Here is a 25,874-nt window from a genome sequence, read left to right on the forward strand (position 1 = left end):
TTAACAGATTTCAAACTCAATGGCTTTCTCCCCAGAGCGATCATAGCAATCATGTCAACACCACAAAAGAAAACTCCGTCTTCTCCGCCCAGATCTCCCACTTCCCCCGCACGCCGCTCCAAGCGCACTCTCCAACAGCCCTCGTTTCGAACAAATCCTTGGGGAGCGTTGTTGGCGTTGATATCTTGGGTGACGGTATGGCTAGGGATCTACGTCCGGCTAGGATGGTTACGGTTAAACCATGTAGGTACTAAAGATACTATGCTCTACGGAAGGATACGGATGCATGAACTGACTCTTCATTGTCATGTGGGATCAATAGTGGATATCCGGATCTTCGGGAACAGAAACGAGACCATTCTCCAATTACAAGAATAAAATCGTTATTATTGGTAAGGGTTTGAAGACTGTGGCGAACATCTGTTGATCAACGCTCAAAGTCATCGGTGTCTTAGGAGATGACTTTGCGTTTGGGTACGGTGATTTTGTCACATCCGCTGGTGTACCTGGGTTGGCGGGTCACTTGAAACGGGTCCTCCAAAGTGATCGCTACAAGTTGAGACAGTCATGGATTATATATAATTGCGGTGTGATAGGAAGCACTTCAGCGGATTGGTAAGGATCTCCATCCAACGGTAGTGAGATTTATTTTTGTACGAAATGTGCTCATTCTCCTTGGTAATACTAGGTTGCCAAAAAGTGCAAAAGTTTGTGTCAGCGCCTGATGATGAACGATGAATAGAATACTGATTCGGTTATTGTAGGAGGCAAATAGCCCAAAAACGCAGTTTGAAAAGGTCTTTGATAATCCGACGTACGCAGATGCCGACGCCGTCGTTTTATTGGTTGGGTTCAATGACAGTCGGTATGTCTTTAGATGACAGCTCAGAGCATACTCATTGGTCGCAGCATTCCTTACATTGAGATCCTTTTGAATAGCAGCCAACCGGCACTCTCTGCCGAAGACACGGTCCACAACATTAGTGCAATTTGCCGTGTTCTCCGCAACATGGGAAAAGACATCTGGGTTTGTTCCATACCAAATAACGGGGAAGAAGCGAAGGGTGATGCGGCGTTGGAGGAGAGTATGCGACGTAATGAAATTCTATTAGGCTGGCTGGAAAAGTGCGTTTTTTCTTGATCTTGATGTCCGTTAGAGTTATTGCTAAAACTATGGGTGACAGCAATAAGGACGACATACGTAGTGGTCCACGTATCGACGTCATGCATTACGAGTACCGGCACAAGTCCTTTTGGTATGTTGACCAGGATCATCTATCGACCAAGGTGAGAATCTCGAGTGCGTCTCAACTCTCCACAGCTCTGGCTGATATCTACATGTTTTATCATTTTTAGGGATACAGGAAGCTGGCAAAGGATCTTGCCGACTTGATGGGAACTGCTCTGGTCAAGAGGGAATTTGCGAGATTTCGAAAAGATCTAGGGATGTGATAGTATGACCGTGGTAACGACAGATACCGTTGGAGGATCAACATACTTAGCCAAATCAAGTGCCATAGAAAAGGGGGTCTCAAATACATGGTGTTACGGTATGCCTACTGCTTAGAACCCGTTGAGGGCTGGTTTACCATATGAAATCAATTGTCATGAGCGTACATCTACGCCTAAGAACAAGGGCAGTAGTTGTGGATATTTTTCCGGAATGTGTCCGATATACTCTCGAAAATTCAGGGTGTAAAGTTCTGAAACCTACATCCTTTGGGTGCCAAAGGGACCCCCTTCTTTCCGGATCTCTATCAGCATCCTTCGATGCTTTAATTTTAAACTCATCGGAGGTCGATGATGTGGGTAGGCATAAATCGAACAAATTTCAACTGTAAGGAGACGGTGTCGTACTATCAATACCCTCTAATATTTCCTCACATTTGTGAAAGTTGGCAACTCTGTGGGGACATATTACCAAGCTAGCTTGTTTGAGACTCCAACTCCTCCGTTCGTCGAAGGCGAAGGAAGGCAAGTGTAAGCCCATCTTGCTGCCTTCCGATCGCCGTTATATGCACTCCTTTGCCAACTCCAAGAGCAATCCTTGTAAACAGAAATATCATGTGTGCTATCTGATGGACGTTTTTGAGTCCAAAATATCGAATATCGAAAATCACTTGAAACAAAGAGTACAACCCGTGAAAAGTCAAAACCGCGTTTTCCTTTGGATTTTTGCTTGCCTTGCTGCCGTTTTCCATTCCACCTTTTTTTTTGTTGAATTTGCTCTGCACATTTGAGTATTGCAACGTTGACTGAAGATACTGGTAGGCTGCGAGTCTACGACCACGTTCTCGTCATTTTCCCCGGCTTGTCCCCGTCTTTTACACCGCAAACCCCCTTTTTCATCGCGCAACCCAAGATAGCCCATTTGACCACGACACAATGTCCAATATCTCCGAGGACGACCTCCCCTTAACACCCACCTCCCCAACAGGAAGCTCAGCCTCAGGTCTTCCAACGTCCTACTATGAGCGGTATACTCGCAAGTACAACTTGGGCGAACGCCAACGCCAACTAGAAATCCAAGAGGAAAGTAGACGGATACAACAAGAAATGCTACACGCGAGAAATATGGACCGAGGTTATCACAACGGGAGTAGTGGTGTGGGAAGTTCAGTAGCGACGAGCGATCACTTGGAGACCGCTGTCGAAAACTTGTACAGAATGGTACGTGTGAGATCATCTACGAATATGCTTGTGGGCTGTAAACTTACGCTCTTTTTCAACAGGTTGAACGAAAAGTCAGCACAGACTACACCCGAGGAGCAGCAGCCTCATCTGGCAACACCACACAATCCACCCTTAACCCAAACAACCGCAAACCCCAGCGCGCCTCCAGCTGGACAAGTACAGCAATCCACTCCGAAGTCAGCAAGCTATATAATATGGGCGCTGCAACCGCTTCACCAACGAATGTGCCTGTTGTGGAGGTGGGACGGTATCCTTACAGTACGGCAGATCGAAGCGGCGGAGGAGGGAGCACAGTGTCATTTTGGAGATCGGGGAGGGGGCTGGAAGATGGGGAGGGTGTACCAAAGGAGCGGGGGTTGGCAGGCGACCAAGGCATTCCATGTGAACTGTTGTTGTTCATCTACGGTGTGTGCCACCTTGGGAAGTTTCCATTTGCTTGCGAGATACTCATCTTTCAAACTCAGGTTTCCTCCTGCCGCCTCTGTGGTGGATAGGCGCACTGCGAAGTGAACCCACAAAATGGCGGACCCGATGCCGATGGGCGGCGGTACTAGGGACTCTCATCTACCTCGGAGTAGCAGCGGTCCTCGTGTGGTTCTTTGTTTTTCGAAAGAAATAACAAACAAAAGCTCCCAATTTGAGCATCTCTTACATACGGTGTAGTTTATTACGATTAGTACAGGGATCCATAGTGATATGATTTGCGTAATTTGTATTTGCCATTCCCAAGGCTTTGTTGGGACCGATAGATGTTGACCTATTCTAGAAATCGATAGAGTCGAGGAGCAGCATATGGTGATAGGGGACTTTTTGGGGTGTTTGGAGTTTGAATTCCATCACTCATGCAAATAGACTGAGGATGCATTTCGGGTGCACATCATTTACACCACAAACATTGCCGGATTCATTTTTAATTTACATAAACGAGCAATCAACCCTGACAACTGCACGAGCGTCTGCGTTCCTTCCAAAATCTTCATGTGCGTCAATCCTATCTCCTAAATCGGACGACAAAAGGCGTAATTAGCATCGCAGAGAAGAAAACATAACGGCGTTACCTCACACCTTGATAAACTCCAACTTTATATACTCTTCCATATCAAATGTTTTGACAACTCTGAACAACGTCGAAATGATATCCACAGCCGAGTACCCTTGCATCCACAATGTCCTCACTTTATCCAGCGCTCCATCAACCTGCGCTCCCACACAAGCCTCAACCAGCTGCTTGACTAGCACTGGATGCGGTTGGTCGCACACCTTGAATACATGCTCAGGAGTCACAATACCAAATCCAGACGATGTTGCTTGAAGATTATTGATCGCCTGTCTCATATCTCCGTCACTCGTGAATATGATAGCCTCTAGACCTTCAGGAGTGAACTTGACCTTCTCAGCATCACATATCTCGGTGAGACGTTTAAGGATTTGGTAGTCGGAGAGGCGGGTGTAGCGCAGGATGGCACAGCGGGATTGAATGGGTTCGATGATTTTGGAGGACATATTACATGCAAGCGCGAAGCGTGTGGTTGAGGAGTAGATTTCCATTGTTCGTCGGAGGGCTTGTTGGGCTCCCGCGGTCATGGAATCTGCTTCGTCGAGGATGATGATTTTATGGCGGGAAGCGGGAAGTGAAACTTTCTTCTGGGCAAACATTTTGATTCGGTTGCGGACAACATCAATGCCTCTATGGCATGTTTTTAAGTCGTCATCAAAAATGAGGATAGGATGTGAGTTTCTTACCGATCGTCTGAAGCGTTGAGTTCAAGGACGGCCTCTTTCTGGAGAGGACCCAGTAGCTCGTTTGCGAGGCAAAGAATGGATGTTGTTTTACCTATTCCGGGAGGACCCTGTCGACATTTTCGTGCGTGTTAAGTCTTCCCGGACTGGAATTGATAATGGAGCGGGCGACGAGAAAAAACATACAGAAATGATAATATTTGGCATGTTCCCCTCCTGTCCAATAACCTGCAATCTGGATACTGTTTCCTCGTTTCCGACAATATCCTTAAGGAGTACCGGTCGATATTTTTCTACCCTAAACAGACATGTTTGAGGACACAATCGTCCAAAGGACACGGACAAAACGCTACCAACCAAGGCAATTCATAGTCGTCGGCATTCCCTTTCAAATCAGAGCCATTAGCAGCTGACGTTGAAGCCCCTTGCTCTGGTGTTTCGCTCGTCGTCGTCATTGTGAGTGCAGGATCCAGTCGTGATGATCTATCGAGTGCTGGAATCCCAGAGGTTCCGTTCGGACGTTGTTGGTATGACAACCTGATGTGACCGTGTTTGGAGGCGATAAATGTAACTTTACCCAGGTCGGTCTGCCTCCTTTGCTATTCTTTTTTTATCGTAACGACCGCCATTTTTCTAATATCTTTTCGCAAGACATTCGTTTTGAAGAACGTCTATTGAATGCATATATCCCTCCAAGGAAGCCGCTTTTTACCATGTATTGGCACTCGGATTGCCAAAGTCAACTAAATAACACTATCAGATAAATAATAACTGATTCAAGGAGCTATTCAGAGTTGCCTGCAAAGCTGTTCTACTTGAAAATCCTTTCATTTTTCAAGATATCGAAGAAAGCAAGTTGGACATTGACCATATAGCTAAATTACATGACTGTGCCATCCCAATATTTTTGGTGAATAAAGTCAGGTCAAGATCGCTTCTTACAGTTTGGCAGCCGGGTGAAAACATGGTGGAAATGGCAGAGAAAATGGAAGTTGACACTCCAGAAACAACACAGAGCGAGACACCTGAAGGGGTGCCCAACTTGCCATCAGCTTTAGATATACCGGATATCGTCGACGACGGCGCCATAATTGCAGAAAACTCGTGGGCGATTGTACAAATGCCAAGCGACAATACCAAGCTTGTTCAGTTCAAAGCAAATAGGTTTGTTTGATTGTACAGAAAAACAATAGAATACTTCTGGTAGGTATCTAATTGTTCCTTCCTGTCTGCCAGTGTCGTCAATCTTGGCAAATTTGGAAGCTTTCATGCGAAGGACTTGTTTGGATATCCTTTCGATATGCCCTACGAGGTCTACGGCGACAAACAAGTGAGACCTGCCTCGATGAATATATACGCCTTGGACGCTTTTGGTAAACCTGTGATGACTGATTCCGAAAGTTGACAAATGGCTGAACTTGGAACTTCAGATCTGGAAACTGAGGAGGGAACCACCAACAAGGACTTGGTCGATCGCAGAGAAGCCCAGAAGCTCTCGCAAGTGGAAATTGAACAGATGAAAGCGGATAGTTTGAAGGGCCAGGTTCCAGTTGAGGTAAAGCTTTATTGCCCGACGCTTTTACATGGTCATGCATTGTTGAAAGGCGACCCGTCATCGTTGATCTGTAGAACTTGATCAAGACTATTGTGGAGAACAGTGAAACATTTGACAAAAAGACTGAGTTCTCCAAAGCAAAGTACATCAAGCGAAAGCAGAAAAAGTAAGGATTGCCGCTGAATTCCAAGGGAAACAGTTGGACTTACTCAACGTCTTTGTTATCCACCCAGATTTTCCAAAGTATTCACACCGAGACGACCGAGCGCCCGAGGTCTTTGTGAACATTTCTTCAAAGACAACCCGAGAAGAATATGGTAACACTTGCATTCTGTTAAAGCATAAATCGCCGATATTCCGAGCAACTAATTTCCTGGTCTCTAGCGAACTTCGTGTCGATACCCTATCGCAAATTCTCACTACGGGCAACGTTCGTTCTGGGGCACGATACCTAATTGTCGACGAGGCGGGAGGACTCCTTACCTGTGCGCTCGTGGAGCGCATGCAAGGACGGGGCGAAATCCTGCAGTTGCACGATCACGAAACGAATAATGTCGACCTAATAAAACACCTAAACTTGCCACCGTCGATACATAACGTTCTAAAGAGTTTACCTTGGACGCGACTGACGCCAAACGATGATGAAGGTGGATAATTCTGGAAAACCAGAGAAAGCGGTCGGATTGTCACTGACCGGTTCTCTGATCACAGATATGGAAAATATGTTAATACGCACTACCGATGAAACAAGACTAGACAGACTCCGACACAGAATACTTACGACCAGAGCAAAACGCGCTTTGTTATACGCCGGTGGATTCGATGGGTAGGCGCAAAAATTAGCCCCACAGTATTCAGTTTCTGATGCTCCACTGTAGATTGTTTATCATCTCCCAGTATGATATTAAAGAGATTATAGAAACTCTGTCACCCTATCTGGCTGGATCGAGACCAGTAGTGGTATATTCACCATACAAAGAGGTAAGGAATGGGTGCCTTCAACTACCGGCTAATTGCTTTGACTAAACATAACGTTTGTCGCACAGACTATGCTGGAGTCGTTTTTGCATTTGCGAAACAGCAGAGACTTTGTCAACGCGCAGCTGACAGAGAGTTGGATTCGGGAGTACCAGGTTCGTCATATTTTGAATTTTGGCCGAGGACACTACGTTTTGCTGAAAGTCCACCATTCTATAGCTTCCAACTGCAGCATCTGGAACACATCCGCTAATGAGAATGTCCGGGTCTGGGGGTTATATTTTGAGTGCAATACGTGTAATTGACTGTGAAACCCATGCTGCTACTGCGAGGCGGGTCCGTGTGAAGAACGGGAAGGTCGCAGAGGTAAAATCGACAGGAGAAGAAGGAGTTGAGCAAGAGCATGCATAGGACGGAGACTTAGAGATTCATTTATTTATTTTGATACTGTTCATGTGAAGGCGTGACAATAAAGATGCCCTTCTCATCGTTTCTAGGGAATTAAAAATCATCCGAAAAAAGGGTAGTCCGGGAACTAGACTATGCGTCTACACGAGCCTCTCTGGGCTCGTTTGAACACTGGTTGTTGGGGCGTCTGTCCCGTTCGACCCATTTGCGCCATCAGCATTGGCCTGCTGCGACATTTCCGGCTCACTCCGGACCTTCATCACCTCCATCTTGGTTATATCCCCCAGCCAATCAAAGGCCTTGCCCCATTTTCCGAAATGCTTTGTGGGCTCTTGGCTTCGGTGCCAATGGTACATGTAGTACTCCGAACAGCCGATCAGCAGCCCACCGCCAATAATGTTTCCCAACATTACACCGGAAATATTTCTGGCAAACTTGCCTACCGTGACGTCCGCCCCATACATCCAGCCAATCGAGATGAAATACATATTCGCCACGCAGTGCTCCCATCCTGTTGCGGCGAAGGTCATGATTGGCAGATAGAGCCCAATAATCTTGCCGGTAAGATCTCGCGCTGCTAGACCAAGGAAAACCGCTAGACAGACGAGAGCATTTGCGGGAATACCCATCAACAAGGCCTTCCAAAATGGAAGATTGGCCTTACGTGTCGCAACAGAAACAACGTATGAGTGGTAGGGTTCCGCCTCGAACATCTCTGGCAGGTACCCAAGGAGGTATGCAAAAAATGCGCATGCTGCGAAATTGGAGAAAAAGACCAAGGTCCAGTTTAGGAGTACTTCTCGTTTTCTCACTCGTCCGTTCAGCCAGGCTACGATCATGATCATTGTGTTTCCGGTGAAGAGTTCGCCTCCAAAGATTACTAAAAAATGTCTGAGCCATGGGATGAACATTGCAATCAAAATGTTTTGCAAATTACCTATAAAAACAATTCCGATGGGAAAAGTGATTCCAATCAGCAGCTTGGGAATAACAGGCCATGATGCGCGGATGTCGATGGGAACACCACCTACAACTTGCTGAGCAAAAAGGCCAGCGAACGAAACCCATGTTCCTGCCAGGAACCCTAGAAACAGGATTTTATCTATTGGAGAGTGCGATTTGCGATATCCAAGAGATGTGACAACAGCTTCGAGCTCGGCACCGGTGTTATAGTCCCTTGGAAGGCCTGATGCAAAGCTTTAATTATTTGTGCTGGTGGTTAATTTTGATGATTTAATCCATACCGTCGCCTTGACTGCCCCTGCGACTATCTACAAGCGACTGCCTCTTCCCCAGCATCCGTACGCTAGACCCTTGAGGCGCATCAATAGCAATCGTTGCTCGTCGCTCAAGACCTGTCCGTCTATCTCTTGCTATGGCCTCTGTTACAAACGTCTCTATTGGGGCCGCATACGTGGGTTGTGTGGCTGGATGACTGATAACGGCGACAGTTTCTGGTCGTGGTCTTGCCAATTGCTCTCCTGGTTCCGTTGTCATCTTTAGTATAATCGGAGCTGTAGAAAGGGCGCGAGGAAAAACTCAAGCTTTTAAAGTTGAGCCAGACCAATGTTGAGTCATACTGAGAACAATTGAAGAAACGCGGGTCAATATCTGGTCTAGAGCATATGCGGTCTCGTCTTTAAAAGATGATGATAGTGTGTTGAATGCAGCGGTGATATTGCAAGGGGATCAAGGCTCATGTGCTATCGAGAGGCTGCTAGGGAATGAAAGCGCTATATTTCATTTAATAGGTTTTTCAAGTCGTTGGTGCAGCATCTTAGGTTACGGTAAGATGATCCACTCGGGAGACATTTTGCACTGGCAAGGCTGACTTGGGGGGCGCATCACTTCCGATACAAATGTATAAGGTGGCCATGGCTATCTTGCCGCATCCTTTACTTTCAAATGACGTCTGTTTCCAAACATGGCACACACTCAGGAACGTGCTTGGCCTCTTTGCCAGGCAGCAGCTTGTGACAGCAGGGCCTGCCGATTCCCTTTTGATGTTGATAGGTTAAGACCATGCAGGACTGGATGTGCAGATGATATATGATCGCACGCAGTGGATTCGCCCAGAGGATGATGGCTAGCGTCCCACGCCCAGCACTGTGGCAGTTTATAGAGTTGCTGTAAGAATCATTGCAAGACAAGATGAAGGATGGTACATTGTAGATGCCCAGAGCGAGAACAAAAGCAGTTGTAGTCGGGGCATCAGAGACATTGCTACATGCTTTTTCAATTCTCTGCACAATAAAGAGCATACATATTACGTGCAGGGCCCTGAAGAAGGACGTCTTGCACTTGATTCGCGAAATCGACAGCAAAAGGATGAACAGCCAGAAGCCAGTCATGTGATACAGATCGACTTTTACAGACGAGTCTTCTACTCGTAACGGACATTAATCACCATGACCTCCACATCGCAGCCCACTGTAGCCTCACCTGTTACATCCTCCACACCACGTCCGGCGATCAAGGCCACGGCAACGCCCCATACCCGTCTCCAAGTCTACGTCCTTCCAACCCTCAGGAACAAATATGTCTTCCACGCACGCTTCCTCAAGCCAAGATCACGAGTAGAATATTTTGCACTAGTGACTGCATACATATTTCGGAAATGGCGGTATCAACTATCCGATGCATGCGCCTTTGCGTGGCACGGAGTGGGTCACTGGGCAGGATCGCGGACTGGTGTATTACCATCGGTTGGGCGTGGAATATGGTGGGCGGGGAACCGAATGACGACACGAAGAGCGGCAGATGAGTACTTTTTGAAGAGTGTACCCAAGATTACGGAGCATGTGAGTTTGGGTCGAAGATGATTGAGATGCGAACGATGGCCATACTGACAAATTTATTTCTGTGGCAATTAGATCGAGTTTGTGTACCCTGCAAGCGCTAATGCAAAGCTGATCAAGAACCAGCTTGGAGAATTTCTGGCCAGTATGTATCTATGTGGCTCCAAGACATGAGCTTTGAAGCATTGTTCTCATCTCTTGATCTCGCAACCCATCAGATAGCGACCGTCACCGCTCCAAGCTGTTCCTTTGGGCTCTAGTCCTTCCTGTCGACCTTTACCTAGCAAAGTTCCACTTGGCAATCGCCAACATTCTCTTCTCCTACAACATTTTTCGACTAAATGCATCATGGCGATCTATGCATGGGTCGAGGACACTCCAAAAATTGCTCGATTCAAAGGCGGTAACATGGACTGCTAGCAAAGAGTTGGACGAGATGATCCAACGCATCAGTGGTGAAGTGACCCAGCAGATAGAGCGGGAAGTCGGCTCCCAAGGCCGGGTGTGGCGGTGGCGCCCAGATGGAGATTTACATGATGACGTTGTAGAAAAACTCGAGAGAGATTTGAAGATGGCTGAACTCGGCCGGACGTACAGAAGAACTCGATTGCAGTATTATATACATGAAGGCAAGGAATGGTAGAAGCTTTACATGGATAGCAAAACGATAGATGATAGAAAACCCGCGGCTTTCATGTCTGGCGTAGGTAGCATACATATATAAAAACAACGATGAATTATCATGAAACACATCCACCTCCCTCAATCCTTCGGGTAACATCTCCGCTTGTCTTTCCTTTGTCATCAATGGATCTCTTCCCAATTTCCCAACACAAGCATCCTATTCAATTCCAAAATTCTGGCCCCGGAATGGAATACACTTCTACGTTTGTACGCCTTCGCCTCGGATACGGACTCGATCACTAGTTGAAGCTAAATCAAGGTGTGTGTCACAACATGATCGGCGAACGATGAAATTACAATGAATATGGTGCATACCTGACACCGTTCAAGTTCTTTTAACAAGATGCGAAAGACTGCACGGAGACGGACCCAGCCTGGTCGTAGTTAAGAGCTATCCGGTGAACTGTGTGGGCTGACAGGTCGCACGTTGAGCTCGTCAGATTTGCCGTGACAGCAACAAAAGAAAAGGAAAATACAAGGTGAGTGCTGGCCAAGCGGTCGAGTGACAAATGAGCGCTAAAACAGCGTTTAGGGAAAGCGGGCGATTATTGAGAGCATGCTCAACCATCGCCCGCTTTCCCTCAACTTTCTCATGAATGAGACGACGGTTTGACATCCTGTAGAGAAAGCATGCTGGCACGACGCAGGACTGGCGCTTTGGGAATGTATACCTGCCTGCACCGACAAGGTAAAGGTCCAAAACACTGGCCGTGATTATCGCTGCCCGATCTACAAGCTAGGTCAAAACCGCAACCGGAGTAGGCCTTGAATGAAATGGTGCACCGACATCCAAAGGAATCCCCCAGCTATGGATGTAACATCCATCATCTCGACGAATTCACCACGTGCAGGATGACTGCCTTGACCTCACCAGGGAATCCACGCAAGGAGTGGGATGACTTGCTTTGGGAGGTCAAAGCAAGTCACCCCAATCCTCGCGGCCACCTGCTGGAGTATGAATGTTGTTGCGAGTTGCGACAGCAACATCTGGCGCGGAAATGGCCAGGTCATCCCATCTGCCAGACCACCCACATCCGAAGAGGCTCCTAATCACCCAATGAACTCATCATATTCTTTGTGTGCAATACAGTACTTACCAGATGAAAGCCATCGGCGAAGCTGGATAGATGAATGGTGGGCAGAAGCACCGTGGGAAGAAACGCGCGCAACAACGCGAAGCAGGACGCAAGGGCCACTTAGTCCCGTGACAACTCAAATCACCAGACAAATGGAGTACATGTAATCTAGGTGGATAACGCTTTCTCTCCAGTGTATAGAACGACAATGGACGTTACATGAAGAGAATAGCGGAAATCTTTAGGTAGCAACGTGCCATATCAAAGGTTTGATGCATACATAAGATAGTGACATTATGGATAACTGGTGGTATCGTGGTCGGTTGAAAACCAGTGGTTTTCTTTACATTAGAATCCTGGTCAGATTTTGCTCTGGGATTAACATCATTGCAAATATCATTAAAACATGTGAGCAATACTGTAAGTCCCAGATAGTATAATGGTTAGTATCTCCCCCTGTCAAACCTTGATAGTTCGGGGAAGATCGGGGTTCGATTCCCCGTCTGGGAGTCCCACCACCGTATGATCTGCTTTTTTTTTTCATAATTTCATCAGGGCTGATCCAGTAGCAGGAAACTTTTCGTGTCCATAAATTTCTTACTGGCGATGCTGCGGTACAGAGAGAATAATCATAGTTGGACGTAAGCAATAGAGAAACCTGCTAAGGCTGGTTTTGGAATGTACAAGGACGACAGGCACAGAACGAGCTCAATTTGATCGACCCAATTTCTAGATGAACTCAAAAACAACTATTCCAAAGCAAGTAACTGTTTTGCGAAAAAGGCCTTTTTGACAGGACACCTAGTACAACGCAGCGCTCTAACCTAACATGCCCAACCCATGCTCACCGCTCCAGCTCGCGAATCACAGCTCCAAACCTGGCGCATCCTCATCTGAAAATGACCCTACAGAACTCATATCATCCTCGGACCCACTCTCATCCGTTGCTGCATCGGCAGCTTCCTTGGTTGCATATCGGGAAACGTATTCTGCGCACAACAAGTTGGCGATAATCCGCAGCTGGAGAAACAGGTCTGATCTTACCTTTGACTTTGGCTTCATAGCCGGTAGGTTCACGCATCAACAAGGCCGCTGCTTCACCGTTGAGGGGATCTGTGGGGTTTGGGTAACGAAGGAGTTGTGGGAGGAAGACTTCAAAAATATTGATCATGTCTATGTATATCATGGAATATCAATATATATCCGAGAGACCGCCGGCCACACAAAGAATACATACCAAACATTGGGGACCATGTTTGATTGATTACGTCCAAGCACACTGATCCGCTCCTTCCCATACATATTCCATAAGTACTGAAAGCCAATCTCCGCAGCCTTCTGTAAAACAATCTCACACTCACAGTTCATCAATGTTCGGGTGAAATATCTTGTTCATAAAGCCAATTGACGGCGACTTGTACGGATACTGATCAGGAAGTTCCACGTGAACTTTCCATACGCCACCAGTGAAAGGAGCTTTTCATAGCGTCAGTGAGAATCGATGGCGGATGACGCTAGGATCAAGTGGACATACTATCTTTTGGACCATGAAATCGGACGTAAAACTCTATCATAGGCTCAGCAGTGGGTACATGATTTTACACTATTCTTTAACGATTACGAGATACCTTGCATGTTATCATTCACAAGGGTCACCTCATAGTCACTCATCAACCTGTTCCGCAGCCAGCAAGTCAGTAAAGTTCGCCGCAGAAAAACAGTTTGGGTTAACCTACAATTTCATAACATCGGTTTCTATCCGTCTCCTGGGGGACGACATGATTGTCCGCTTTTCTTGAGTTTCTTTATGAATTCAGTAGCTTTGGGTTGTCCGGTGAGGCGATTGATCAAAATACAAGCAATTGTCGAGCGCCTGATCCTCGGGTATAGTAGCGAATTGTGCGGAAGTATGCCACCTCTCTGCAGCCAAGAACCGTTGTGGTATATCTACCTCGTATATGTCGTGCTGGACAGTTTCAAACAAATGTCAAAAGGATCGTTGTAGGAAAACCAAATGAGAGGTGTCTTCAAAGAAGGATGGTCGCCGCAGCCCGCGTGATTGAGTAATACTAGTCATGACGTTGCGTGATATTGTTGACATGGCAACGATTAGAGTTATTGAAAGTAGGTCAAATCTTATCGCCCATCATTATCGTGACAATTTTGACATGGTTTCCTTGCTATCAACTTAAGAATAAAAAGTGTTCCTTTCCGGCATCTATAACCAGGGTTATCCGACTTTTCTTATTACTTCAAATTGAGATTTATGCAGATTGAATAACTAATAGACCTGTCCAACACGTCGGGTGGTCGTCCTAAAATTCAAACTCATCTTTAAATAAAGATACATCCTGACCCGTGTGTGCTTTCTCCGCCAGATCACGTCGGTCCATCTGGTCATTTTCACATTGTTAACAAAGCTGGAAAATAATTCAACCTCAAATATACTTACCAGTATAAATGCTCGTCGCAAAGTTTCCCATAAATTTCCCGAAACATTCTCTCCACCTCCCTGGTCTCCAACGACATGCATCGATAATGCACCCAACAGATGCTCCACAGCCTCCTTGTAACACCCAACGTTGATGCAACTGACACCTAGGTTATACCGCCCTCGGACAAACCTCGGTTTCAATTCCAACGCCTTGTAATAGGCATCGATAGCTTCTTCCGACCGTCCCGAGTTTGCCAATGTTGCGCCCAAGCGATTCCAGAGTAGATAGTCGTTGGGACGCAGAGAAAGTGCCGATGTGAAGCAGTCTATAGCCTTGGTAAAGTCGGAGGAGTTGTAAAAGAGGACACCGAGTCCAATTTGGATGTCGGGGTCGATTTCGGCTGTGGTAGGGGTTTGAGAGGCTGACGGACCTTGTCGGGCGGCTTCCAGGAAGAGGTTGGTAACATGTGTGTGAAGGATTTCCTTGTCGGTGTAGGACGTAGCAGGTTGCATCGACGCGATGCTTGGATACTGGGTTTTAAGCCAACGTTCGAGTGTCGCGTATGCTTCTATTTCCTGACCTTCGTTGGTGTAGCTCACCGCAAGAGCCTGCACAAAGACTTAGTAATCTTTGTCGATTCGACACATGATGTATATATCACTCACCATTAAAGCTTTCAGATTTGTTGGATCTGTTTGCACACTTCTCTGCAATGCAGCAATTGCAGGCCCCTCCTTCTCGTTCTCTGCTTGTGTAATACCCAAAAGCGCCCACCCCTCCGAATTGTCTGGGTCACGCTGGACGGCCGCCTCAAAGGCCAAAGCAGCCGCCGACAGACTACCTCCTGCATCCAGAATCCGCTGTCCCTCCGCCATGGGATCCGCATGACTGAGATAGGGATTGTTCGACTCAAAAACGTACGGAGCGCATGGAGCGGTGACTGGATCTGGGTCAGTAACCTCATCCTGTCCCCAAGCGTCACTTGCATTTGAAATTTGGAAATCTTCGTACTCTGATTCCCAGTCCTTGACCGCGTCGGTCCCCAGATCATACTGTTGAAACAACTTTCCAAGCTTATCCATGTCAGGATCCTGATTGAACCGCTTTGCAAACTCTTCTTCCCAGGCGATCTCATCATTTCCCAATGCAGGTGCTTTTCCTTTCCCCTTTATAAGTGTATCGTGAACAGCTGCAAATTCTCGCGAAAAGGCATCTTCCAGCGCGGCATGGTGTTGTTGTGAAAATGCTCGTTCAAACACCTCATTTTCGGCCAGAGGCGCACCTTGGACGAATTCGTTGGCCCACCCTGATTCTGGAGCGTGCTGCAAAGCACGGTTGAAAGCAGCTTCAAAGCCAGCATCGCCTCCACCGCCATGGATATGTTGAAAGCTTTCAAAATCGGCAGCCCAATCTGAATGAGGAACTTGTGTAAATGATAGGTCATATGGCAATACTGCAATACTGCAAGACTAGCACGGGTAACAAGGGCGCCATGCACGCATGTCTGCAAACGACGAGTCTTTCTCATATGGAGTAGACTATGGTGCAAGGACGCACCGTTCTCATGTAGAGCAGCACGGCCATGTCATACAGATCTTGCTGTTGTCACTCGTCAACTCACCCGTAGGGCCGATTCTCCCCAGTTCACTCTCCAGATTTGGGACAACTCCGAATAATCTTTGATCATGAACGTGCTCCCTTCCTCCCCCGTTCAGGAACTCGTCCACAAACTCTTTTTCATCAAATTCTACTCTTCCCCTCGCTAACCTCGGATGGAACTGCTCATGAGTCTCTTCTGGTCGGAAAACGTCCTAATGAATGACAGCAACAAGAACGTCAAGATCCCTTCTACATAAACAAAACAAGCTTTCATATAACAAACCTGCTCTACCGCGTGGTTTCTATCCAATTGCTTTACAAACTGTGAGATAGAGTTTCCGCCGGAACACTCTGCACCGCTCCCGACGAGAGCTTGGAGTCCTGACATTCTGGCCTTAGTGGACAAAGAATGCCAACAACAAGTGCCAACAGCTGCAGTATGGCAGGTGCGATCATTTAACCGAGCTGCGAGTGCATCACATGACACCACACTAGCATGCAGTGGAATGCACTTGAACGTACGCTGCAGGTTCCAGCCTGTCCACGTGGTGTAAGAAACGCAACCAACTGGTGACACAGTCATATATGGTTGGAATTACAACTACAATTGGATTGATGGTTACTTCAATTGATAATTGTATCACACATGACAAGGTTTTGAATCGGAGGGGGAGAAGGACCATCGACAAAAGACAAGGAGCGCAGTTTGCCTTCCTTGCGTTTTTCCTTTTCATTCTTCTTGATCTTTTATCAACGTTCTGCTTTCCAACGATGGTATTTGTTGCAACACTCACACCTGCACACTCGCATCATTCTCCCTTCCCGTCTGCTCCTGCTGCTATTTCTCCTGTTCAAACTCCTGCCACTTGCATTCCACGTCGCAGTAGAACATTCTCGTATCCACTGCACCAAGACATATCGGCTGCAACAACCACACCTGCCACACCTGCGACGACAACAACAACAGCAACTGCTGCTGCAACAAAAAGACCTACCACAAAGCGAACTCGCTCCAAACCAACACCGCATTTCGATCACCCGTGGTGGAAAGGGCCAGCTGCTACCCAACTCACCACAGTAGAAGAGATAATAGAACCAGATACAAGTAGATCTCTTAACCATCATCCAGCTCGAAGACACAGCGCGGGACAAGTTCTTCACATGGACGCGACGTACCCTGGCGCCAAAACTTCAAAAACAATATCGGAGCCTCTAGCACACCATACACCTCGTTGGAAACGACCGAGCATCAGTGACGCTTTTCCGACAACCGCCCCAGCAGCGGAAACGAAAGCTGCCCCGACGACAGAATGTGTGGGACCGTATGTTGTTCTCAAAACGCTTGGCTCAGGCGCCTTTTCCCACGTGAAGCTCGCTGTGCACTCTCGTGATGGTAAACGCGTTGCGATCAAGATGCTCGAGAAACACACTCCGAATTCTCTTCACTCTCCGCACCAAGCCTCAAACGAAGCTTCCATTATTGCATCCCTGCATCATCCTCACATTGTTCGACTACTCGATACGATTGAAACGCCTTCACATAATTGTTTGATACTCGAATACGTGCCTGGTGGGGAGTTGTACGACCTGATCAGCGACCATCCAAACATGTTGACGGAAGATACCATCCGCCGGATATTTCGCGAACTCGTCCAAACAGTTAAATACCTCCACACCAACAATGTCTGCCATCGCGATCTGAAGATTGAAAATGTGTTGTTAGACTCATCTCAAAACATTAAACTAACCGATTTCGGACTGGCCAAGCGCTTCAATCCCCATATTCCCCTGACGACTCGCTGCGGTAGTGAAGAATATGCTGCACCTGAACTCGTCCAAGCTCAACCGTATGATGGACGAAAAACCGATATCTGGGCGCTGGGTATCATCTTGTTTGCCCTGCTGACTGGTGAACTACCCTTCTCGGTGCGACCTGGTGAACGTCCTCGAGGCATGTTTCACAGAATTGCCCGAGGGGACTTCAAGTTTCCGAATTCACCTGGTGTGAGCGACTCGGCCAAAGATTTGGTCAAGAGAATATTGACACCGAATCCAAAAAAGCGAGCGACATTGGATGAGATTTTGAGGCATCCTTGGATGGCGGAAAAGGAAGTGGCAAACACTGGTGCGCTCGAACGCTAGATGTATATTGTCTAAGCGTTGTGTTGTCTTTTATTGTAAATATGACTATCTGCTTTTTGGGGGGCTTTTGCTTTGTACATGTGTTTAAAAAGGAAAAATATACACCGGTGTAAATAAAATGTTATATAAATACGAATCTGGCTGCCTTCTCGTTACCCTGCCAGAGACCGAATTTTCTCCGCAATAATAGGTATTGTCACCCAAACGACTGATGCTGTACCAAACAGTACAAATGTGAGCGAAGATAATGCAGCTGCTTGTGGGTTCGTCCCTAATAAAGATGCTATAAAGCGAGGATAAGCTTTCGCGGTCGTATGCCTTGGTCAGGAACCATCAATGGTACATACCCGTCCCGACGGCGTGACTTGTCACCCCAGTGGTAACACCCACGACCAAAACATCATCTACACACCAACACAATTAGCCAACATATCATCTAAACAAATTACAACTCCAGAATCACACACACCTTTGGACACTCCAACTCGTCTCATCGCCCATTTACCAACGACATCCCCTACCATTCCCGAAACAATAACCATTACGACACCCAAACTTGCGTTAGCTTCTTGTAGGACGGAGGAAAAGATTTGGAGGGATAACGGCGTGGTTACGAATCTAGTATAAAGCCATCAGACGTGACGATCAGACGATGACGCCGTTTGATGGACGTACCGACAAGACATTCCTAAGCTATTCTCTCGGTCCATTCCTATACTCCTCGATAGCCAGACATGGAAGACGAGAGAAAAGATGGAAACAGTCGATATCACCGTCATGATTGGTACAATCTGCCCGCGGTCCGGTAAACAAGGGCTTTCGCGTAGTGATTTTGAGATGAAGTACATACCTGCTGGCGCATCATCACTCTCTCTTTGTACATCCTGATCGCCAATGCTACCACAGCTGCGTCCAAGAGACTGTACAATACGTCACCCGCTCCAGGTGTTGGAAAGGGTTTATGAGATGCGAGGGCTGTGAGGAGCTTTTGAGCCTTAATGGAGCGAGAATACGTGCCAATAGCTATAGTCAATTGGGAAGAGAAACGAACTTCAGCATACTGACGAAATGGTATAGTACAACGAGGCATACCATCATTCAAGCTCTGTCCCTTCATCCCGCCAACACACCACACCCCCAAAATTGTAAGCCCACCGCAAACCAGCAACGGATGCAAAACCATCTTGAGTTTGGGTGGCAGAGCCAACCCTACAAAGTACGCCAACACCGTAATACACAAATGAACTGGTTGAACGACATCGGTTAGCAAAGCCAATGCCAAACTCGGGACGAAAAGTGAAATATAGATGAGCAACGTGGAGGGGTGGATCGGGAGCCGGGGAAGAAGGGGTGGCGGGGCTTGTTGCGACTTTTCGCTGAGAGTTGTGGAGGGACGGCGGTCAAGCTCTATTGCCATTTCTTCGTGGTCTGGTATTGGTATCTTGGGAACTCTACGAAGCAACTTCATACACCTTCGCACAGCAATAACCATGCCAATCACCAACAATAGCACCACAACATATCCGATAGCTTTTCATGGAAACACCATCAGCCTTCTGCCGTCTTTAATCCATCATCTGAAAAAACTCACCAAACACCCCAATAACCCTCCCAACTTCTCTCCCCCCCAGCCCTTTCTGCCGGGGCATGACCACCACGGCCGGGGAAAACATGACGGTCATCCACTTTAACAACCACTCAACGCCCGGATCAGCCCATACGATTGTTCTATCCACCTTGACTTGAACGCTTGGGATCCATGTGCAAAGGAGGAGTGTAAAGAATAGGATAAGCATAGATAGGACCTGATATTTATCGTTAGATGTGAATTTTCTCCAAAATGCACGATCTGATATATCAAAGACACGTACACTTGCGGGAACTCTACTGCTGACAGCAACGTCAATCCCCCAGACAAACAGTAGCACGACGCAGCAAACAAATGGTACAAATATCCAATCTTCCGCCAGTGTCCGCAGAGAGACTCCAAATACTAGCCGAACCCTTTTTTGCAGCGTGGGAACGGGGGACATGCCAATTACGGGCTCCGGAAACTCGTCTGGTCCAAGGCTGGAACATCTTTGTCGGAGGGGCATCGTAGAGTGGGATCCTTGCGGTGCTTGGGTGTGCCGACGACGGGTAAGGGCCAGCAAAGGTCGGATTCAAATAGACATGGGTCAACCCGCCAGTTGAAAGGTCAAAAAGACACGAAAGACACGTTCAACCGATTATTTTCTTTGGAACTTTCCAACACAGACATGCCGATGAAAAGGTCATTTTCAAAAAAGGAATCATTCTCGCGGTCAAGTTGAGCATCGTGCGCAACGCCATTCAGTAGCATTCGTTATGACGGTACTTTTGCCTGGAAATTGTTATTGTGCGCCATGACTATTCACGGAGGGCATCGGCAGTTATGCTTGTTACATCTTGGGATGGCGTGAAAATCCTTCCTACTTGTAGTGACAATAAGGATTTTTTACATAGAGAAGGGGCTCTATACGATATAATTAACGATAAACTGCATCTCTGTATCTGAGGTCTTTTTTAATGTGCGCTGCATGCACTGGTTCGCACTAGGGGTGGATATGTGCCGAGTCCAGACAGCCTACTTACCCAAGATTGGATACTGTAATGGGTGTGATGTGGTCTCAAAACCTGCGTGCACCATCTTGCTGCTGTTCATGATCAAAGAAGAGTTCCGCATGAATGACTGGTTTGCTCATGGTAAGGTATGCGATATTTGGAGACGTTAAGATGGAAAAGAAGAATTGTGCCAACTGGGCAAGCAGCCGCATCCTTCAAATCGAAACAGCGAACAGAATATGATATTGAAATGAACTAATGGACAGGACAGAGTTATTGAACTAATAATGAACTATCTCACAAAATAGCGAAGGGCACCTGTGTCATGAAAACTATGGTATCAGAATACAGCGCTGAGAAAATACAAGTACCGCTTTGCTTACTTGTGCTTCAATGGTCCGCTAGGTCATGTAATCGGCCGCAGAGCGATCGCAGGCTCGGTCGGGGCGGTCGGTCGAGGTTCTCGGAGAAGATGGCACCGCCAAAGCTTTCAGTCAATTGGGAAGCTCCCGTTTTATCGCAGCGACATCCCGTTTTACCGCAAGCGACATCCATCCCTCATCCGTGTTTATTGTACCAACAAAATGTTCTCAAACCTCCTCGGATGGGCCAACCCCAACCGCAACAACCAGACCCCAACCAGACTGAACAACCAGAGCGAACCCCCGACACATGGGGGCACCGCTACCATTTTTACCTTCGGCCGCCGAATGGTATCTGGATCAACCGCTTCATCCCGCCTTCTTTGCGCAACCAGATACTGGACCCCGTTGGGGGGATGTGCCCTCGGACGCCGTCTCAGGATAAAACCCTACGACCCCCACTGCCCGGGGGCAATAACTATTACCGTGGGCCGAGAAGGGGAGGGCCGGTCCAGATGTGCCCTCACGATCCGCCTGGCCAACGGTACATGGCTGAACGTGACCACACGGGGTGACGAGCGACGTCCGGCGGTTCAGGACCCGCCAAATGGAAGGCACCCCACCAGGCGTGGAAGAAGTGTTCCTGCTCCGAAACCCCATTTTGGAGGTTGACCATTTGTTTGTTCTGATCCTACTCCTTTGTGCTCCTTTCGATGCTTCCCTCGCTTATTGTCCTTGCCTTCATTCAATCCTGCGCACCAGTGCACCGGGGCCTATGTCTCTCCCATTCTCGTCATGAAGTCCAATGCCATCAGCAAGAAAGTGGACAAATCGCTTGTCGCCGTCCTGGATGGGCACGGCTCGTTTGGGTCCTCTGACAATAAGCGTAACGTTTCGGTTGGTTTGAGGTGCCTCCAAAAGTTCGGCTGCGTCTTCTCTGCCTTGTGGTTGACGTTTGGCGTTGCCTCTTCGCTGTGCTCCCGTCCGCCCGTACTTGTTGTTCTTCTTTGTCCAGCTGGTCGGCTGGGTATTGCCAGGTTTGACCCTCCCCCCGGTCTGGACCATCTTGAGTATTGTCAGTATGTTTTCGTGTGCGTGTATCCGTACAATGTCTTTTCGTGTGCGTGTATCCGTACGATATCGTGGTCGAGGAGAAGTTGGGCGGTTCGGGGGTATCTGAACAGCACTGGAACGGCGATCGGTGCTCCCGTTGGGACCGACATTTTGAGCCATCTCGGGGAAAGGGACGAACAGGCCTGCGGTCTCGAGAACAAGATGTATTCGTCGAGTCGAAGGGGTAAGATGCGAGGTTGCGGGCCGTGGCTCGTCCCGGATCCTACTAGGAACAATGCTCTTGTCTCGGCGAAGCGGCGCCCAGCGAATTAAGCTGGCCATGCAGAACTTTGCCGAGGTGTTTATCGTTCCTATCGCGGAACAGGACAGCGCGCGGTCCGCTTATTACGGTTCGGTCCATCAGTAACGTAGCGGCCTGACGTAGAAGTGGTATCGGTGGCCCCGTCTGTCGGGTTGCTGCTGCTCTGGTTATTGCGGTGGTTCCACGTGCCGTCTGCCAGTCAGATCGTTAAGGTTGATCTCGAACGGCCTTCCCCTTCTCGTCCCAAGGTGATCGTAATGGTGCCGGGGCCGTGCGGGTTGTATTGCTTGATTCGGAGCTTTACGGCGGGTCCTGAACCGCCGGACGTCGGGCTCGTCACCCCGTGTGGTGACGTTCAGCCATGTACCGTTGGCCAGGCGGATCGTGAGGGCACATCTGGACCGGCCCTCCCCTTCTCGGCCCACGGTAATAGTTATTGCCCCCGGGCAGTGGGGGTCGTAGGGTTTTATCCTGAGACGGCGTCCGAGGGCACATCTCCCCAACGGGGTCCAGTATCTGGTTGCGCAAAGAAGGCGGGATGAAGCGGTTGATCCAGATACCATTCGGCGGCCGAAGGTAAAAATGGTAGCGGTGCCCCCATGTGTCGGGGGTTCGCTCTGGTTGTTCAGTCTGGTTGGGGTCTGGTTGTTGCGGTTGCGGTTAGACCCATCCGAGTAGGTTTGCGAACATTTTGTCGGTACAATAAACACTGATGAGGGATGTCGCTTGCGATAAAGAGGGAACTTCCCAATTGACTGACCTTTTATGCAAGTAGCAGTGCCCCGCCTCCACGCTCACATCACCGTGCGTGAGCAAATTTAGTAACCTCGGAAGCCCGACTTTTGACAGCTGCCACGCGGAAGAAAATCCCGGAACTCCTTGGCGCAATAATGCGAGGAAGTATTTTCTTATTTCTGCAATCCTTCATCCCTTCGCAAACACTGCCTCCAACATCACGCCGTCATTGTGTAATGTTTCTCCTCATGCCGTCAGTTTGCCATTTTGGCAGAGTCATGCATTACATTCGTAATTTTGGTTTTTGGTCCTCAAACGGCGTGAGGAGCCTTAATTGTAAAAGAACAGCAATTATAGAAGAGTGATTAAACAGAAAGAGAACTTGCTGGCGGCATTGCAGCTAGATCAGCAGCGACAATGTAGATCACTTCATGGGCTATCAAAAACTATTCAGCCAATTCCTATAGAGTAGGATACGTCACTAAGATAAAAAAGAGCTGGAAACACCGGTAAAATTCCGGATAACTTGTCAATATACCCGATGTCAAAGTATACCCTTCCCGTCTAATGGATACGGTAAAAGCGGCAAATCCTCATGCATGGGGGGATGGTGTACAGGTCTTCCAAGCAGCCCCATTGCTTCATCTATCCGAAACAATCTGCTGAGTTAAACTCAACTCGTAAACGGGAAACAATGTATGACCATAGCTGAGTAGTACTGCAGCTTGCCGCCTCTCCTTCAGTCATGAGGGCTTCTAATGACTGACGTGGCCACGCAGTATGGCAGCTTTCATCCAGCTGTCATCACGAAGACTGACTTACTGACATGGCCGCGCAGTATAGCAGCCATCATCCAATCCTCATCCCGACAGCTGACTGACTGACTGGAAAAGCTGTCCAATCATCAGGCAAAGCGCCTCTCCAGCAGCACCAAGAGCAAAATCTGCCTCGACCAGGCGTGCAGCGGAACTTTGACAGCTCGTTGCTGACTAAGCAGATTTGAACCTCATTGCTGCGCAAACGTGGCAAACCTTTCCATGCATGCCATTTCAATGACGAGCACAACACCACCCCCTCCACCTTTTCATGAATCCAAGAAGGTTGTAGTTGCTGGTTCGGCGAGCTCAGGCAAGAGCTCCCTCGTTCAACGGTACGTGTTGATACATGAAAAAGCGCACCAACCTACCGATTCCCTTGGCCTAACGCGAAACAAACTCCTAAAGGGCAGTCACAAATACATTCACATCAGATTATCTGCAAACATTTGGAGCCGATTTATGCGTCAAGAACAGCAGCGAAAAGTAAGAATGCAAAAGTTTCTTGTTTTCTATCGGTGTCTCCTTACCCATGCATCAGGACGAAATATGCGCTGAACATATGGACCTGTGGTGGGCACGAGCGATACCGCGCTCTCTTGGAACAATTTTTTGTGGGTGCTGATGTGAGTAGAAGTGCAGCCCAGTGCCATCATATCTCTTCGGCTTTTACATCGACTGATGTGTCTCCGATCAGGTCGTCATCCTGTGCTTCGACATGTTGAGCACCAGTTCTTTTCAAGAGTTGCCGTATTGGTTTAATGAATACAAAAGGTACGGAGGACGTGATTTATGGCTTTTCTGAAATCCTGCAGCTTCTTACGGGAGACTCGCACTTTAGAAACGCGCCAGACGCACTGGCAATCATGGTGGGTACAAAGTCCGACGATGCGGATAGCATCAAAATCAAGCCGCAGGACGCTCTAAAACAGGCGAAAGAATGGGGAATAGAGTTTCGGGCAGTTTCTTCAAAGACAGGAATGAATATTGGGGAGCTTTTCGATCATGTTGTAGCAAGCCTGTAATAGAGGGATGCCTAGTATTTTGCGTTTCCGTTTATATCGTACAAACTACTTTAGCCATTATCCCCGCGTCGTGCACCGCTCTGGAGCATACATGCACTAATTTGCACGCCTCACTGTATACGTCCCTGCCTCCGGCTCGTAGCTGACTTCGTCAAATCTGGGCCGACTAGCATTCATGCTCGTGTGTTAATCGTGAGCCCACTATTTTTAATCCTCTTTTTCGCTCCAGACTGGTCTAGATCTGCTGCGCCCTGCCCCCAAAAGCTTGTGGGCGTCGTACCGGTCGCTAGGTTTGAGAAACGAGCTCGATATGCATGCCCTCCAAATCATAGTTTCCTCAACGTGACATACCAGGGGGTTTCGTTGTATTTAAAGTTGTTGGTGTTTGGGCTAACATAGAAGAAGAGACGTGCGTAAGTCTTTCGTCACAATCAGTACGTGCCTCACACCAACTTACAAAGTCCGCCAAAAAGTGAGCCAGTGGCCTGTCCTGTGGGTGCAGCTGTAATTGCGGAATGAGAATCGGTAGCAACAAAGAAGCTGCAGTGTCAGCACGTACCAGATGGTGCCCACATATTTGACGATGCCAGAGTTGATGATGCTTGCGCTGCATTGGAAGTGGCTGAAAGATGTGATGTATCGTATTAGCCCTTTAGACCACCCGAATAGATGCATAGTCAAACTCTTCGTACCGGAAGGAGCGAATAAACTTGACCCGAGCGTGAATGAACCAGCTGCCTGACTTGTCGCTGATGGACGAACACCGTAAGTACTCGCAGATAGAAGGTCACATGTTAAGACAAGGTACTACCTGGCTGGCCCATATTGGAAGCTCCGATTGACGATATTCCGAACGTTGTTGGGTTAGCT

At 47.9% G+C, this 25,874-nt stretch overlaps 12 protein-coding genes and 1 non-coding gene across 13 annotated transcripts; 7 read left to right on the top strand and 6 right to left on the bottom strand.

Moving 5' to 3' along the window:
• The first annotated feature begins 15 nt into the window (after window positions 1–15).
• Window positions 16–1,629, top strand: SPPG_03563 (uncharacterized protein). The gene is made up of 8 exons (XM_016751826.1): window positions 16–243; window positions 323–392; window positions 456–615; window positions 689–707; window positions 765–865; window positions 940–1,125; window positions 1,185–1,287; window positions 1,357–1,629. The coding sequence occupies exons 1-8, from the start codon at window positions 52–54 to the stop codon at window positions 1,450–1,452; spliced, it is 927 nt and encodes a 308-aa protein (XP_016609810.1). The 5' UTR covers window positions 16–51; the 3' UTR covers window positions 1,453–1,629.
• A 538-nt stretch (window positions 1,630–2,167) lies between these two features.
• SPPG_03564 (uncharacterized protein) lies at window positions 2,168–3,581 on the top strand. Its single transcript, XM_016751827.1, has 3 exons — window positions 2,168–2,670; window positions 2,733–3,099; window positions 3,159–3,581. Exons 1-3 carry the CDS (start codon window positions 2,386–2,388, stop codon window positions 3,311–3,313), a joined length of 807 nt encoding a protein of 268 aa, XP_016609811.1. The 5' UTR covers window positions 2,168–2,385; the 3' UTR covers window positions 3,314–3,581.
• On the bottom strand, window positions 3,339–4,948 carry SPPG_03565 (replication factor C subunit 2). Its single transcript, XM_016751828.1, has 5 exons — window positions 4,792–4,948; window positions 4,621–4,732; window positions 4,438–4,544; window positions 3,760–4,381; window positions 3,339–3,692 (listed from the first exon to the last, which is right to left on the bottom strand). The coding sequence occupies exons 1-5, from the start codon at window positions 4,887–4,889 to the stop codon at window positions 3,576–3,578; spliced, it is 1,056 nt and encodes a 351-aa protein (XP_016609812.1). The 5' UTR covers window positions 4,890–4,948; the 3' UTR covers window positions 3,339–3,575.
• A 418-nt stretch (window positions 4,949–5,366) lies between these two features.
• SPPG_03566 (tRNA 1-methyladenosine methyltransferase subunit GCD10) lies at window positions 5,367–7,499 on the top strand. The gene is made up of 10 exons (XM_016751829.1): window positions 5,367–5,598; window positions 5,671–5,807; window positions 5,865–5,989; window positions 6,064–6,155; window positions 6,223–6,306; window positions 6,374–6,636; window positions 6,701–6,815; window positions 6,868–6,970; window positions 7,036–7,122; window positions 7,187–7,499. Exons 1-10 carry the CDS (start codon window positions 5,399–5,401, stop codon window positions 7,376–7,378), a joined length of 1,398 nt encoding a protein of 465 aa, XP_016609813.1. The 5' UTR covers window positions 5,367–5,398; the 3' UTR covers window positions 7,379–7,499.
• On the bottom strand, window positions 7,372–9,110 carry SPPG_03567 (formate/nitrite transporter). The gene is made up of 3 exons (XM_016751830.1): window positions 8,620–9,110; window positions 8,313–8,561; window positions 7,372–8,255 (listed from the first exon to the last, which is right to left on the bottom strand). The coding sequence occupies exons 1-3, from the start codon at window positions 8,870–8,872 to the stop codon at window positions 7,516–7,518; spliced, it is 1,242 nt and encodes a 413-aa protein (XP_016609814.1). The 5' UTR covers window positions 8,873–9,110; the 3' UTR covers window positions 7,372–7,515.
• Window positions 9,111–9,270: 160 nt separating this feature from the next.
• SPPG_03568 (uncharacterized protein) lies at window positions 9,271–10,931 on the top strand. The gene is made up of 3 exons (XM_016751831.1): window positions 9,271–10,176; window positions 10,249–10,318; window positions 10,392–10,931. Exons 1-3 carry the CDS (start codon window positions 9,784–9,786, stop codon window positions 10,814–10,816), a joined length of 888 nt encoding a protein of 295 aa, XP_016609815.1. The 5' UTR covers window positions 9,271–9,783; the 3' UTR covers window positions 10,817–10,931.
• Window positions 10,932–12,358: 1,427 nt separating this feature from the next.
• Window positions 12,359–12,443, top strand: SPPG_10079. The gene has a single exon. It is a non-coding gene; the product is annotated as a tRNA-Asp (tRNA).
• A 161-nt stretch (window positions 12,444–12,604) lies between these two features.
• Window positions 12,605–13,980, bottom strand: SPPG_03569 (ubiquitin-conjugating enzyme E2 8). Its single transcript, XM_016751832.1, has 7 exons — window positions 13,670–13,980; window positions 13,562–13,608; window positions 13,468–13,500; window positions 13,295–13,409; window positions 13,171–13,223; window positions 12,978–13,106; window positions 12,605–12,922 (listed from the first exon to the last, which is right to left on the bottom strand). Exons 1-7 carry the CDS (start codon window positions 13,711–13,713, stop codon window positions 12,798–12,800), a joined length of 546 nt encoding a protein of 181 aa, XP_016609816.1. The 5' UTR covers window positions 13,714–13,980; the 3' UTR covers window positions 12,605–12,797.
• Window positions 13,981–14,072: 92 nt separating this feature from the next.
• Window positions 14,073–16,376, bottom strand: SPPG_03570 (uncharacterized protein). The gene is made up of 5 exons (XM_016751833.1): window positions 16,251–16,376; window positions 15,990–16,179; window positions 15,034–15,779; window positions 14,386–14,976; window positions 14,073–14,326 (listed from the first exon to the last, which is right to left on the bottom strand). The coding sequence occupies exons 1-5, from the start codon at window positions 16,353–16,355 to the stop codon at window positions 14,249–14,251; spliced, it is 1,710 nt and encodes a 569-aa protein (XP_016609817.1). The 5' UTR covers window positions 16,356–16,376; the 3' UTR covers window positions 14,073–14,248.
• A 267-nt stretch (window positions 16,377–16,643) lies between these two features.
• On the top strand, window positions 16,644–18,299 carry SPPG_03571 (CAMK/CAMKL/MARK protein kinase). The gene has a single exon (XM_016751834.1). The coding sequence runs from the start codon at window positions 16,739–16,741 to the stop codon at window positions 18,107–18,109; it is 1,371 nt and encodes a 456-aa protein (XP_016609818.1). The 5' UTR covers window positions 16,644–16,738; the 3' UTR covers window positions 18,110–18,299.
• SPPG_03572 (uncharacterized protein) lies at window positions 18,094–20,396 on the bottom strand. Its single transcript, XM_016751835.1, has 8 exons — window positions 19,981–20,396; window positions 19,701–19,914; window positions 19,202–19,639; window positions 18,960–19,132; window positions 18,785–18,900; window positions 18,579–18,727; window positions 18,457–18,513; window positions 18,094–18,392 (listed from the first exon to the last, which is right to left on the bottom strand). The coding sequence occupies exons 1-8, from the start codon at window positions 20,203–20,205 to the stop codon at window positions 18,262–18,264; spliced, it is 1,503 nt and encodes a 500-aa protein (XP_016609819.1). The 5' UTR covers window positions 20,206–20,396; the 3' UTR covers window positions 18,094–18,261.
• Window positions 20,397–21,795: 1,399 nt separating this feature from the next.
• SPPG_03574 (uncharacterized protein) lies at window positions 21,796–22,287 on the bottom strand (the record flags this gene model as incomplete). Its single annotated transcript, XM_016751836.1, has 2 exons — window positions 21,796–22,110; window positions 22,162–22,287. 2 exons carry the CDS (start codon window positions 22,285–22,287, stop codon window positions 21,796–21,798), a joined length of 441 nt encoding a protein of 146 aa, XP_016609820.1.
• A 1,921-nt stretch (window positions 22,288–24,208) lies between these two features.
• Window positions 24,209–25,061, top strand: SPPG_03575 (small GTP-binding protein domain). Its single transcript, XM_016751837.1, has 5 exons — window positions 24,209–24,314; window positions 24,388–24,465; window positions 24,521–24,605; window positions 24,677–24,753; window positions 24,821–25,061. Exons 1-5 carry the CDS (start codon window positions 24,217–24,219, stop codon window positions 25,002–25,004), a joined length of 522 nt encoding a protein of 173 aa, XP_016609821.1. The 5' UTR covers window positions 24,209–24,216; the 3' UTR covers window positions 25,005–25,061.
• The last annotated feature ends 813 nt before the right edge of the window (window positions 25,062–25,874 follow it).

This window comes from Spizellomyces punctatus, assembly GCF_000182565.1.
Source record: "Spizellomyces punctatus DAOM BR117 chromosome Unknown supercont1.5, whole genome shotgun sequence".
Lineage (NCBI taxonomy): Eukaryota > Fungi > Chytridiomycota > Chytridiomycetes > Spizellomycetales > Spizellomycetaceae > Spizellomyces > Spizellomyces punctatus.